We start from the raw sequence: 15,928 nt of genomic DNA on the forward strand, positions 1-15,928 counted from the left end.
TAGGGGACAACGTAAAAATGGTCAATTTTTGCCCCCCCCCCCTTTTATTCGGCAATCCATTCACTCAAAAAATCTGCGTCCAAAGATGAAATCTTTGTACAATATGTATACAATAAAATGGCATTTCAGATTACTCCAAATTAATTTTATTACGAACATACTGGTGTGGTACGGGAAAATCTATTCAATTATTAAAAACGAGTCCTAAATATATTGCTGGTTTTTATTGACGAGCGTCATAAAATTCTTTTAAAAAATGTCTATATATCTATGATTTGGGAGCCTTAAACCTATACCAACATATTTCAGAAAAACTTTTACTTATATTAGCAGATTTATTTTCATGAGGTAAGCGATACAAGTGCGTGGAATGTGTCTCAAGATGTTTAAAGAGCATTAGAGTGGCATGAAAGGAGGTATTTCATTACTATTGAACCAATTCAAACGACAATCCAACATTTCGATTCAAGTTTCAATTTATTTTTAACAACAATGAAACACTATGCTATATTTCTCGTGCTAGTGAAAAGCAATTTAGGTAAAAACTATATTTTCTCCATTAGGGAGAAAATTATTTAAAACCATCTTTACGCGTGAAGAGCACAAACCCTACAACTAAACTAGTTATGGAATTTGCGTTTCGATTTCGTCTCATCAGTATCCAACACTAACTTGAACTAAATTATAGTGCAACTGGTAATTTTACGCTACAACCAGCACAACATAACTCTTCCAAAAAAACTGAAATTTTGGGATTCAAAAATACTTGATACTATACCATCCATCTGTCTCATGACTGAACGCAATGCCTCATCCAACGGGTAAATACAACAACTGTGGACAAATTTTCACATTGATGTGAACTTACACGTTGATTTGTTTTTGAAGTGAACTTATGTATTTTCTGAATCATATCAGTGGCGGTGCTAGCTTAATTTGCCACCCCTTTTATTGCGATCGTATCAAAATCAGCCATCTCTGAGTTCGTATCGGTTCAGCCATCTCTGAGAAAATTGAATGACGTTATTTGACACAAACATACACACAGACACTTTGCGATCTCGACGAACTGAATCGAATGGTAATGAGCCTTGACCCTGCGGGCCTCGGTTAAAAGGTCGAAAGTCCGGCCGAATTCTTAACCATTCTCTATGAAACTAGCAAAAATGTGCGAAATCAACAGTCCCAAAAAGTCTATTTTTCACAATTTTTTTGGGGATAACATCGTTTTTGTGGATCTTGACGTTTCATAAATTTAAGGACATTTGGCATCAAACGGACGATTCATTCTGTATTTTCGGAACCACACAACCGATTCGTACGAAATTTCATAGCAGCCTATAGGCGTAATATACCTTACATTTCAAACTAAGTTTGTGAAAATGGGCTGAACCATCTTCGAGAAACTGATGTGTTTTTTTAATTTTGAATTTTCCATTTTTCCAGTAACTTCCAAAACCGTCTACGGTGATCAATGTGGCCAACAAGATTTCGATGAACCGCAAATAACATAGAACTGCAAATGCAAGATGATCCTATTTTAGCAAAAATATTGCTTTCATCGTGGTATCGGTTTGAATAGGAGTTTTCTCTGTGACCACACTCCACAACCTGTAATTCCGCAACCGGAGACAGGATGGAAATAAAATTTAATGACAGTTTTTAGAGACGCAACACCGTTCATTTGAGTTGGTAAGTTTGGTCACATCAAATTAACTTTTAATAATTAACTGAATAAATCGCATAGTTGGCAGCACTGCCGCTAAAAAATAATATATGTTTAGATCCTTGAACAATTTTCTTCAAAAACCATCTTACGGTTTGATTCTAGAGTAAATAGAACCGGAGATATAATCAAAAGAAATTCAAGGGTTTTGGAAATTTGTCAAAACGGTGGGTGCTCCCATGGCCCCCGAGGGGTGGTTCGATTGACACAAAAATTTGGGTTATTATATATTGATCCTAGATGAACAATTCCTCAAAATTTGGTTCAAATCCGTGAAGGTCGATTTCAAGTTTGCATCTTTTTTTTATCACTTCGCGTGACCCATATAACAAATTTATTTCACGATATGTTGTTGTTTTTTATTAGATTTACCAGGGACTGGACTGAAGCTTTGGGATATTTTTGGTCTGTTGAATTTCTCGACTCAAAAAATTATTTCAAAGTTACCAGCAAAATGGTAAGTCTATGGTTCAAACGAAAGAGTCGCCTCTCTGGTGTTGGTGATAGGCCATCAATGCAGACAGAGACCGACGGAAAATAACTTAGAATTATAGCTATAATTAGCATTTTTACCATTCGGAAGCACAAATGCTAAATACCATAGTTGCTACGTAAACAAATTTTAAAATGTTTTCATAACGAAACATCGAAATTACCTGACTCTATAAATATAAGTGGTACAATTCATTTCAATGCCAATCATGTAAAACATCAGAAAACACATCGAAAACACATCGAGCTCAGTTGGCTTGAGGTACAAATCCCCGACTATATACAGGGAATGTTCATTTGAGCTAATATAATCCGATTCCTGATTCTGATTCTTGCACGCATTGTGACGCATACTATGTTTCTGCGTTTGTCATTTTACCGTAAATTTAGATTTTGAATTCAGCAAAGCAAAACTGAATTATGACAGCGCAAGAATTTTTGTGACAAAAATATTGGAACCAATAGAAAAAAATTGTACATGCAACATAGGTCACCATATACTAAGGGTTCTTCAAATACCCTACAGGTTACGCGCAATTGCCTTGACTCCTATTATCAAATTTAGAGTAAAGATCGGATTGATTTGTGAAGACAATTTCAATCACACTTTCTTAAAGGCATTTTTAAATTTAGGTGTTGTAACGACTGGATACGGGAATTTTAACAGGTGTCTACGGCTTTCTCAGTCGGTAAAATTTAGGCAAACGATTTGTTTATAAATTGTCCGACGTTTCGGCCGTTTTTGATGGCCTTTTTCAAAGGAAATTTCTCTTATTCGTTTTTGTCGTAATTGTTGATTGCCAACAGTCGGATGTCGGGTGGTTTAGCACTTGAAAAAGGCCATCAAAAACGGCCGAAACGTCGGGTATTTTTAAACTTTTTTGCGGCAAAGGTATGCTTTGATGGTGGCCTATTTTTTGGTATGGCAGAGTGTAGTAGAACAATAACATTATTGTTTCAGTACCAGGCCTCAAGAAGTGCAGAAGTCACTGTTGGAGCCTTCCATATACATATTTTTCCATTCACAGTCCCAGAAGTCACGAAGAACTAAATATTTGATACATCCGCAAACCGCTTGCCAAACAAGCATTTTGTAGCGGATTTCGACATCATCTTCCTCCATTTTCTGTATACATTCTTGTGCAAGTTTTGCCACTGTGCTTGATGCCTTTCGAGCTTTGTATACGTATTGTACAATACATTTCACTGTTTTTGCTCAAAATAGTGTGCCCATGCGTAAAGACGGTACGGACCTCACTACAACTACGCTGCACCAATCTGATGTAAAAGGCATGCCGATTGTGCTTATATTGTGAGAAGAATGAAACCCTATTATTGTGTTGATAAGAAATTGAGTTTAGACGCAAGCAGTGTCTAACGGGTGTTCATGGAAAAATGAGAATGATTTCAATACCTTTCTGTAAATTAAGTAAAGAGAATTGCTTTCTCGACTCCCTAGAAATGGGTGGCCTGTTTCTTTTCGCTAGGGTGCTGTCAGTTCAATCAAACATGGCGTCGAAACAGCAAGCACTCAGCGAGCGTGTTGTACGGTTTTACGAAACGCATGGTCATCGTGGAAAAAAGTTTACGGTGGACAACTTTTAATACGAAAACGTGCCCGAGTACAGTTTACCGTATCCTAGCATCCCTGAGCGAGGAACAGAAGGCCGGTAACGACCATCCGGCGAAGATAATGACGAAGAACAAAAAAGGAAGCGTTGAAAAAGCTGTTCGACTAGACGCTGGAGTATCTTGAGCAGAAAAAGATACCGTACGTGCCGAAAGAAAAGAACCCGACAAACTTGCCACAGTGCCGTCCCATTGAGGATTTTTTCGGCTCTCTCAGTGCTCTAATGTAGAAAAATCATTGGCGGGCCAAGGATACGAAGCAGTTGATCAACAGGATTCGTAAGATGGACGTCAGTGCCGTTCAGCGCTCTTGTAAGAGCATCGCGATAAAGTTGCGTTGACCAGGGCGGTTGACCAGGGCCTCTTCTCCAATATTCATTGTGGAATCCCAATGCTTCGGACAGGGATTGGGCCAAAAAGTTGAATCGGTCAAAGTCTTTCGATTTCGTTCAGAAAATAGACGGTAGGAAAATCACGGGCCCGAAAACTGTACACCCAGATGCTGCCGAAGCCCTATCGTCTCATCATGGATGATGAGACTTATTTTAAGGCGGACTTCCGGCAGCTTCCGAAACTACTGTTCTTCACCGTCCAGCACAAATTTGATATTCCGGAGAAAGTAAAGAAGAACAAACTTTCAAAGTTAAGTTGAAAGTTTCATTAAACACATGATTTGGCAAGCGATCTGCTCATGTGGCAAACGGAGTGCGCCTTTCGTGTCTTGCGGGACTGTAAACGGGGAGACCTACCTCAACGAGTGTCTATAGAAGCATCTGCTTCCTCTGTTGCAGCAACACGATGAATCTACGATCTTCTGGCCAGATCTAACTTAGTGTCACTAATTAAATGTCGTACAGAAGCTGCAGCCAGATGTTTTACAGAACCTAATGAGTGGAGTTAAGCGTAAGGTGCGAGCGTACTGTTATGGAATTGAAGTTGAATGTATCCCGATTGCGCTTTTCCGTCGAAAATATTAACGCACTTGCCGTAATCCAGGCATGGTAATCAGAATCTTGAATTGAAAGGTTTATTTTGTATACATGCTTGTAAGAAAAAGTCGTTTCGACTTGGTTGCATAGTGTGGCCCCAACAGGCACACAGTCTACGGTTGACCTGGTTGTCCTCCGCCAAGGGCGCCAACCTAAAAAGAGTGCTGAAACGTAATATATCATAATAGGAGTGCTACTTTTAGGTATACACTGAAATATTGTTCGAAAGTCGAGCTGAAAACAGTCAATGTAAACACCAACTGAAACTCTACCAAAGGCGCCAGGAGACCACGATACGGCCTTGTCAGTCCCTCTCAGATTTATTAACAATAAATTGTGTTGTTCTCAAATGTAAGTACATTAATTAATAACCAACGTACGTTTTTAAGTGGCACGACACGAAAATTTCAATTTCAGTTATCTTTGAGACCCCATGCCGTCCCGTGAAAACTGCAGCCTCCTCGATGTCGGGAGGCCTTCCATAATATCACAAAATTGTCGTTGCGCAACCTAGGTCCAATCAGTCCTGCACTAACGTAAATCTCTGGTTTAAATGTCACATAATATTTTTGGAAGCGCTGCAAACTCCTTGTTTAACCTCAAAATGTTTGAGACTAGGTGTTGTTTGCTTCGGTTTTGTATTAGAGCTTGCTCGAGCTGGTAAATTTGGCAGCTTTGCATGAGAAAAATTCAAGCCATTACCAGAAATCTCACAAAAATCTTACTATTTCTAAGCCAACAACGTATAATGATTCGTCATGGTGAATGGCGTAGCTTTCTCGGGCGCTGTTTGTATTCGGGACATGGTGTGGACTCTTCCCACAGTAGGCACACTTTTCAGCAATATGTCCCATTTGTCTGTATTTAGTGCATAGCTGCAAATACATGACACGCGGTATAAATAGTCCAACAGACAGAATATCCTTGTCGTAAAAGATGTAATTAACGCAACACAATCCCGCCAAAGGTCATCCGATACGACATTTGTCCCGTTCACGGTTTGTTTGTGAAGGGACACACCATTTTATCCCGTCCAATACGATTGCATTTCATAGTCTTCGCTCACTGGAGCAAGAGATCCTGGAAATATCCAACTTCATGCTTCAGTCGATCCATGCTTGACAAACTCGAATGGGTGACAACGCCGTCGACCTCAACGTTATGAGCGGGCATGTAGGCGCGGTAGTCCTTCGTAAAAGGCTTGTCGTCATTAACGTAATTTGCTTGCTCCAACCGAGTTCAATGGGTATGATTTCAAACGGGAAGTCACATTTTTGATGGAGAATCTTGTTTAACATTCATTTTACCAAGCTTTTATCATTTTATCAAGCTTTTTCATCATTTTATCAAGCTTTTACCATTTTATTTTTAAGTGATACGAATAAGAAGGAAGAGGCAGAATTTACTGAAAATATAATAAATTGACAGATAAATCAGAGGATAGTAAAGCAAAAACGTGGTCAGCTATCTTCACTTGATGTATGACTGAATGCTACCGATTTACTTCGAAGAATGTGCATAAATCTTTGTCAGCAAAAGATAACAAAAGCATATTTGTTTCACTCTCGTGTGCAAAAATGTGAGTAATGTCATAAATGGAATGTCGTGACGGTCTTGGTCTGGTAATTAAAATCTAATGATTTAGACCGTTCACCAACCAGATCACAGTTCCTGAAAAATTATCTTCTCGGTACACTGGTCTTCATATACAGTAGGGCGCTAATCTTTGTGGTCATCCTGAATTTTCAAACTGAACACGGCTCAAAAATTTTTGCTCCTCGGAAAAAAGGGTCTATGGAAAACTTGCCCTTAATCGGACATGACTAAGGGGTTGCGCAAATCGCTCAAAGTTCAAACGTTTTCACCCATGAGAAAGCACCAACCCATTGAAATTGAAAATCGAGCTTGTATTTTTATGCCATGTTTCGGAATGAATGAAATCTGGTGAATTTAAAAAAAATATTTTTGAAAAAATTGCCTTTCTGAGACTTAGTTCTATTATTTATTTCTAGGACATTTAGCATAAAAAAATAAAAACAAATCCTTTCCAGATCTAAGTCTCAGCTCAACTCAAATATTTTCGAAGCCCCATAAAGGCAATTTTTGAACAAAAATGCTTTCCAGGTAACACTAGATTTGCACGGCATTCTATCTCACTTGACATCAAAAATACGATATCGATTTATTAAATTTCATGTGGTCCCTGTTTTTCCACAGGTGAAAATTTTTGAACTTTAACCATTCTACCCGACCCCATGTCCGATTGAGGTGAACTTTTTTTAATTGTGTCTTTCGAGGTGCTAAAGCTTTCGAGGTGGTTATAATTGGCACCTTAAAATTCAGTCTTCTGAATTGATGCTCCCTTCGTCGCCTTCAAGCACCTAGTGTCAACTGATTTCACGAATATACAGGTCAAGATTTTCGTCTGGAGTTTACTTGAAATGAGCGACAGTATAACATGAAACAAAACTTTGTTCTACTCTGTTGGAAATTGAGGTTGGTGGTATTTTTACATGTTTCCAACCATCGGAAATAAACATAGCGGGTTGAATAGGAACAAATATTCAAATAAATTCTTCGTATTGATCTACGATACAGGCGGGTTGAATACCCTGTGCGACTCTTTCAAACTGTTATCCTGAAATTGAGACAATATTACGTGAGCCTTTAGTTTAACAGTTATCACAGTACTCAGTCAAAATATCAAGTCATAGCCCTGGGATATTTGAAGAAATGATGTAATGTAACACCTAGCAGTTTGAACAGTCTTCACCATACCATGGCTTTATCACCACCAGCCTCTGATTAAACAACTGTCTGCCGACAGCCAGAACCCGCGTCCTTTTATTTGCTCCAACAACGTTCTTTGCATTTGTTCCAATAATAATAATAAAAAAGTTAACAAATGTACTCACCCATCACCGAGTTTGCGAACAGCATCAACACGATGATCCACTTGTACAGCCGTAGCTGCTTGTAGCACCGAAAGTTGTGATACCTGCTCAGCATGATGATCTTGGAGATCATTTTGATCATTTTGATCACGATCACCAGGATCTTCTGGTTCATCCTGACGGGGCCACGTTGGTGGTGATGATGACGATGATGGTGATAATGGTGTTGATGATTACGAAAGCGATGGTAGCGACGAAGGCGACGACGACGACGACGACAATGACAATGACGAGTTGGATGACGATGACGAAATTACGATGACTACACCTCAACTACTACTTTGTTCGTTCCAGTCAGTGTTGCTGTATGCGATTTTTTATTGCTATTGCTGTTGTTTGGGTTTTGCGCAACACAAGTCTTATTCTACTAGTGCCAGTGATGGTGGTGGTAGTAGTAGTAGCAGTATCAGTAGTGTTCGTAGTAGTAATGATAGTTGATGATTGTTCCTTATTAAATCCTCTTGTGCAGTGTTATCCTTCTAGATTGTTCGTTTTTATGGGACTGCTTCCATTTGTCAGTACCGGGATTTGTTTGGTTTATCAAATTTGTTAGTTTACGCTAGTCTCGACCTTTAGTTAGGTGATGAATCGTTTTGTTTTTAATATTTTTAATAACAATATGCTATTAGTTGATGTTTAATCTTCATTGATAGGTTTCTCTGTTTATTATTGAGTGTTCGAAACATATTATTCCAATGTTTTGTTTAATATTAAGATGGATTAAACTTCCTGTCCCTTTATAGTTAGTTATTATGAATTCAATTTGTCGAAAATTTGTTAAAGTACTATTGATATTATTATTATTGAATTGCAGCAAACTTTGTCTTTTGTTATGAAACTTTATACTGTAATGTTTACGAATAATATGTTATTACTTGTTTATTAATGATCAATATCAATTACTTGCAAGATCAATTTAAGTTTACTATACAATTTCTTAGCGCCTACTTATGTCGGTTAATCGGTTGAGTGGTAGACTGCTATTCGCATTTCCGTGAACCCTAATCGGTCAGTACGATTTCGAGGAAGATTTTTTATTTAAATCTAGCGAAGTTTGGATACCGTGTCTTTTCCACCGAGGGGCCAAGTCTGGTGTTTATCTTGGAAGGGTTCCCAGTTAATTTGGGAAGCTGCTGTTTTGGTGTGCGTTTTCCCCTTTCCGTGGTTTTGTGGCGTACGATAGACTAACCAGGCTCCAATTCCAAATTGCCTACTAAATTGGACCTCGAAGAGTGGCGTTTCGGTAGTGGGGCAGTAAGTCAGTGCTTTGTTTTTGTGTTCGACGTTAAACCGTGTTTGTTTGTGTGTGTGTGTATGTGTTCTTTCTACGAATCGCCTATTTTCGCCCCGTTTTCAATTTCACCCGATAAATCAGCACGGCGATCGATCGTTCCAGGCAGAACTGCTGTCGAGCACAACCAATTCCGATGTTTCGGTAACCGTCGAAAACGTCGCAGTTGCTGCTGTTTTTGTAGTTATCGCTGCTGAGGGATGAAGTTCTCATGATTCCAAGCTGCGCCCTTCCCGTGATCCAGCCGGCAATGATGCCGACGATAGCGATGACAGACGAAAAGACGAATTCGAAATGATTCGACTGCTGTGACACCCACTCGGTCTGCTGCTATTTCCACGACTAATTATCACCCTCGGGCTGCTGCTGCCGTCCTGCTGCTTCCTACTGCTTCGGTAGGACTCGATGGTAGTACAACGGTGGGTCCGATTTCTGCCGCCACTGTCACCAGGTGTGCCGTGATGGATGTCAATGATGCACATTGGAGCGCGAAACTTTTCGGCTCTTTTTATACCGCTGACTTCTCGCGGTTCGTTTAATTGGGGTGCCCACGTACGTTTTTTTGTTGGTTGAAACGATAATTTTCACTTTCTGCTTTCAACTTGCTATTGATGGTACTCACGCTGGAAGCTAGTTACACTCCGACCACGTCATATTCAATTAACCGTTCCGGTTTGCATTGGATCCCAGCCTGATCTGAAATTGAAATGTATAGGAAAAATGCAACATTATTTTCATGCATTTGATAATTTTTTTTGGAAAAGAAAAAGATTAGGCAAATTATATAAGGGAAAGTTTAACGATTTCTCTTTAAAATTTATGATAGTCATGTTGAATATGCAATTCCTTGTCTATTATATTGATGGTGTGTTAATTGTTCGTAAGCGAAATTTCAATAGACAAGGTTGGCAGAGCTGTATTATAGTGCAACATGAGGCCAATCTATGTCGCCATTCACCTCTGATACAGAACTCCTATCCCTTACCTCCCCGCGGTGCCTACCGGGGTACAGGGCACATTTTGCCGTTTTTGCTTAAACTTGGGACTGGGTCGGGTTCTATCCACAACCGCTGTCAGTTCGTTCATTTCGATAGGTTGATGGATTGGAACCTGTTTCAGTTTCGTTTCGAGCGGGAGTGGCATTAGTGAAGATGGACTAGGATATGTGGTCGTATGCTGACAGGGAAGGGGGACAAACGACGCGCGCGTGAAGCTGCTAGTGTATCCGTCTTGCAAAGGAAATCTTTCGGTACAGTTAATGGTTATTTTGGGCAGCTCAAAATTATTTCTTGGTTTTCTATTATAAGTTCGGTTTGTATACAACCTTCGATTAATATTTTTTCTCAATAAATAGTTGTTCGGAAATCAGCCCCAATAAGACTTCAATCTGGCTAGTATCGATAAACAAGGGTCAACACGCACTGAAAATTCACGGCGTCTGTTTTTCTGAATCTAATTTCGAGTTTCGTTATTGCTAACAAGCCCGTGCATCAGGTTAACGATCCTTTGTATTTCCCGTCAATGTCAATATTATCATTCATATACGTGTATTTCACAAACAATCCGATTTGGAAAATATGAAATACTTTCCTTGATTTATAACATCTAAAACTATCATAGCTCTGTCTGTACAACGTGTCACTCGGTAGTTTTCAACCCAATAAATATATCGTAGAAAAGGAATAGCGATTTTTTAATGCTGTCGCAATGAATAGTGATCCGGCCCATTACGCAGTTATGATTAGCTTTCCTAGGCAATACTCCCACCGTCAGCTGTGTGGAGTTCAAACTGTTTTTGTTTAGAAAACAGAATACTCTCGGTAGCCGGCTACCCAGAGTTCAAAAAGAACCAACAACTAAATAAGATCGTTTCTTTTTCGAGTGATCGTGTACTCGAAAACAAACTTACCTACTAACTAATAAACAATTCATTGCAGGTCGCATCGCCTACTTGGGGCGAATCCTAGACCTTATACCCTTCCAAACCACCAACTCCGCGACCCCTATGGAAGAGCCTGATGAGTCGTCTGCCTTCCGTTAAGTATGTGGAGCATCAACACTTCCCGCCTACCCTACCCTTTATCCTTCCCCGTGAGCGATAGAGATGGGGAGCAGCCGGCAATGATGGCTATCATGCTGTTGAGGTTTTAATATGGGTAGGATTGGTATGAATTCCTACTTACAACTTCCTAAACAACTCTTATTAGATAATCAGCAGTCAAACATGATGAAGTTAGTATGCAATCCGCTAAAACCATCGTCACAACGCAACGCAACTTACGCGAAATTTCAATATACAACATTTTAAGATTGGAATTGGAATTGGAATTGCTGGTCGCACGAAACTGGTTACACTGGAACCTCCATTTACGAACCAATCCTGGGGTTCGTAAATTGAATTAGTTAGTAAAAAAAGTATTCCTTATTAGGGATTTAGTTCGTAATAAAGTTCTGTTCACATTCTTACAGAATTTCCTTCGGTAAAAGCAGTTTATAAAATTGAATGATTATAGGTATAACTTAAAAACTATTCTTTATCAAAGAGATACTTTCATTTACTCATGTTCCAGGTATTCCAAGACTTCCTGCAGTGAAGGTCCAAAGATCTACAAGCGTATCCACTTATCTTTCGGTCGTATATAGATGTAGTACATACTTATGGAAGATTATGACACAACATTCAAAGTTAAATGATGTATTGCCTCCAATTGATGTTTATGATCATTCAAGAACTTTTCGAAATACAGAACTAAAGTTCTATAAGCGTAATAAGTATTGTTTTGATGATTTTTTTTTCTCTCTGTGTGTTCTTTGAGGTTCATGACATAATGCTCAATATTGTATGAAGTTCAACGAATGTCACAGGTCAATTAAGGTCGTCTTTGAACACAGATCTAAAGATCTACATGAAGTGAATCAAGATTTTCTCGCAACTGACTTGACGAGTACATGCCGGATATTGAATATTATTGGAATAGGCGTGGCATGTAGATGACGGAAATCGATGTGTGACGTTATTTTGAAATTCAAGATGACGACTTCCGGTTGAGCAATACTTTTTAAAATCCGAACAATGGTAGCATTTTCGGAACGGGCGTGACAAGTAAATTGCGGGAATCGATGAGTGACATCAGTTTGAAATTCAAGATGGCGACGGCCGGCTGAACAAAATTGTCCAATACTCCAACATATGGGTACTTTTGGAAAGGGGGCGACAAGTAGATGACGTAAATCGATGAGTGACGTTATTTTGGAATCCAAGATGGCGACTTCCGGTACAGCAAATTTTGCTAAAACCCTTAAAATACGGACAGTTTTGGAACTGGTTTGTCGAGTAGGTAGCAATTGAAAATCGTCATTTTAAAGTTTTTGGAGTTTGCTTCATTTATTGACTTACGGATTCCGGAATCTAATCGTGCATCGTGCTATGGCAGAGATCCACCAATTGAGAAAACGGATAAAACCCTTTTGATTTGAATTGAGGATAATAAAAGGAAAAAATCCGTTCAGCGGATTATTAAAAAAATAAGCTTAGGACTCATCCCAATTGTGTCGGCTTGGGTGCATAGAAAACATGGAGAGGAAAACTTCTATTTGACGCAGTTTTTGTTCCGGCACGGATGCTTCCGGAAGTACTTGCATCGGTTTGGATATGCTCCTTCACCCTTTTGCCCAAAGTGTGTGAACGTGCAAGAAACACCGGAACACGTGGCCTTCGAATGCCCTAGGTTCGAAGAAGTTCGTGGGGTTATACCTGGTGTGACAACAATATCTTCGAAGAGATGTAACACGACGAGCATACCTGGGACGCTGTCAACAGAGTGGTTACGAGTATAGTGTCCGAGCTGCTGAGGAAGTGGCGAAGGGACCAACAAAGAACCGCCATTGGCTAGAAAGTTGCTGTGAAGCCACAAATCGGATTTCGAGAATAATTCCGCCGCCAGGGAACTCTCCGACGATGTAGACTAGGTACATCGCTGGGAACCAGTTGAGTAGTACACGACGTAGCACCGGGTTTGGGTCGTCGGGGCGCCAGTGAACCGGACGTTAGGCTTCACCGGAATCGCCGGACCGACCTCGACACCCTATCGGATAGCTCGTGAGTAGGCTAGATCCACCGCCGGGGATTAGACCGAGTAGACCGCATCGAATAGCTAGCAGTGAGTCGTTGGGGCGCCAGTGAACCGGAAGCTACGCTCCACCCGGAATTGCTGGATGGTCCTCAGCACCTACTGGCTGGCCGTTTGAGTAGGCTAGGTCCTCCGCTGGGGACTAGATCTAGTAGATCGGTATAAAGCAGGGAGCTAAATGGCTCACGGAAACGAACATCGGTATCGGGAGAAATCTATCGCCAGGTTTCGGAAGAACCTCTCTCGCTGGGGAATTCTCCGTCGGAGCAGACTAGACCCTTTGTCGGGGAGTATAGTTCGCGAGCAGGGTAAGGGCGGGAGCTGAAAGGATCATCGGGGAAGTAGAGCGAAATGGAACGAGAGGGGAACCAAAGGTCTTAAAGGAGTTGCTAAATGGCACCAGAAAGGGGACTAAAGAAGAAGTTGCGGTGCTAAAACCAAAGAAGAATCTGTATCGGGAGAACTTTCTTTGCCGGAGAACTCTGCATCGGCGTAAGCTAGATTAGCTGCCGGGGACTAGACTGAGTAGACCGCGACGAGACACCGCCAGTCACGGGTCGTCGGGGCACCAGCAAACCGGACGCCCTGCTCCACTGGAATCGCCGAACTGACCTCGACAAGTGGTTGGTTGGCTCGGTTTCGGGAGTACATCTCTCACCGGGAAATCTTCCATACGAGTAGCCTAGGTCCATCATCGGGGACTAGACCGAGTAGTTCTCGAACAAGTCAGGAGCTCAACTAGTAAGTGGTGCTGAATAGTACGGGAAGGGAGCTTCGGTGCTGAATTGCACAAGGGAGCCGAGTCGTGGTGCTGAATGACACGAGGGATCCGAAGGGCTCGGTAAATTAGACAATCTGAAGTTTGCCGCCGAGATTGTCTTCGTAGGGGAAGAGCACTAAGTCCCGACCAACAGCCAGCTTTCCGATTTCCATGCAGAAATTGCCAGTCTGTGAAAGTGATGTAACCCTCTTGAAGTAACTAACTACTAAATATCACAATTAGAGTGGGTGCTATTCACATACAAACCCCTCCCCGAAATAATTCCGTAAGGTAGTGTCGGGGAGGAATTACGTTCTGGCCAATGTTTTTTAGAAACCAGGCATCTTAGCTGGTGGAAGTAGGCTGAGTTGAACGCTCCTGACTAGCGCCGATCCGGCTCTGAACGCGGTACTCCATGAAGGACCACGTCAACCCTCGCAAACGACCTCACTGTTCGCTAAGGTTACCATGGGATCATATAGAGGCGACTACTTATTACGGGCATAGATAGCTACTTAAAGTTGGGACCCAAAAAGCATGGAAGAAGAAAAAATATCAACCAAAATGTACAACAGCAAGTGCAACCGCAACAGCAGCAGCAACGAGAGCAGCCCAGGGAGGCCATACCGAGCACGAGCGGCGACAAACCAACTGGACGCCAAGGAAAACTAGGGTTTCATGTGCGCAGCTCGATACCAAACTTTACCTAACAAGACTAGCAGTCTGGGGTACCTAAAGTAACGAAGATGAGAAAAAAATCAAAGAACTCTAAGGGCAACGTGCATTGACAGATCTAGGATCTAGTCATTAGCATAAAATCCGCCGTTACTAGAGAGAACTAAAAACGCTGAAAACCACGGAGATCGCAAAAGCAGAAGCCTATGACACGCCGAAGGGTGACCGGTATTCTCGTTCTGTGAAAAGAGTAAGACAAACACCAGGAGAGGAGGAGGAACGGAAGAAGCCCAAAAAGGTCGGTGAGAGACAGCGAAACAGCCCACAATTGAAAGGTAAATGACGAACCGTAGAAACCGTAGAAGAAAGGAGGAAAAAACAGAAAGAAGAGGAGGAAAATAAGAAAGAAGACATTCGGCCTCTCCAGGAGAAGTATAATCGAGACGCTGTAGTCGTCAAAGCAAACGACGGAGTGACGTACGCTGCGATCCTCAAAAGGCTGAGAGAGGATCCCAGGTTGAAGGAGCTGGGGGAGAATGTTATAAGAACCAGGCGCACTTAGAAAGGCGAGATGCTGTTAGAGCTGAAGAAAGGTCCATTGAACAAGAGCTCGGCCTATCGGGAACTCGTGGCAGAAGGAATCTGGACGAGATCATTGATGCGAGCTAATAGAGCAATGTAACCTGGAGAGTGAGCAGATATCAATCAGGTTGAGGAAGGTGTACGGTGGCGCGAACCGCAGCCAACAAGCTTATGTCGACCGGTAAGATCAAAATCGGTTGGTCGGTGTGTTCGTTACGATTGATCCTCAGAGCCACTAAACAAACGGACATGTGTTTCAGCTGATCTGTGCATAAAATGTGGGGAGAAGGGACACATTGCTAGAGAGTGCACAAAGCAACCGAAGTGCTTGTTCAGCACAAATGAGAGCGGAAAAGATCACATAACGGGAGGCTTCTTATGACCAAAGTACAAAAGGGCTAAGGCAGGCCAATGATGATGGAGATAATCCAGCATAATCTCAATCATTATGACATTGTACAGCAACTGTTGTAGCAATCAAACGAAGTGCGACGTTGCAATTATTGCAGATCCGTATCGTGTTCCTCCCGATAACGGTAACTGGAGTTGGATAGTGCAGGGATGGCGGCCAGCCAAGTGATGGTCGGTGGCAGATAGCACACACGAAGGCACAGTGGGACGAGCCCGGACTTAAGTCCATATATGAAGCTTGTGCGATATTCTCACCAGTATTTTTCTCCTATCAGCTGAGCCATCAGAG

General features: G+C 41.4%; 1 protein-coding gene across 2 annotated transcripts in view; it reads right to left on the reverse strand.

Moving 5' to 3' along the window:
• The window catches only part of LOC131683369 (neuronal acetylcholine receptor subunit alpha-7-like), a 372,960-nt gene that overhangs the window by 286,474 nt on the left and 70,558 nt on the right, over positions 1-15,928 (reverse strand). Inside the window, exons 2-3 of one of the 2 annotated variants that reach the window (XM_058965291.1) lie at positions 8,694-9,777; positions 7,752-8,635 (exon numbers count right to left, since the gene is read on the reverse strand). In XM_058965291.1, coding sequence (XP_058821274.1) covers positions 7,752-7,905 — 154 coding nt within the window. In that variant the 5' untranslated portion in view covers positions 7,906-8,635; positions 8,694-9,777. Of the gene's footprint in view, positions 1-7,751; positions 9,778-15,928 lie in introns of both variants that reach the window. The other variant, XM_058965292.1, reaches the window with a different exon arrangement.

The sequence above is a fragment of the Topomyia yanbarensis genome, chromosome 2 (genome assembly GCF_030247195.1).
Source record: "Topomyia yanbarensis strain Yona2022 chromosome 2, ASM3024719v1, whole genome shotgun sequence".
NCBI classification, from domain to species: Eukaryota; Metazoa; Arthropoda; class Insecta; order Diptera; family Culicidae; genus Topomyia; species Topomyia yanbarensis.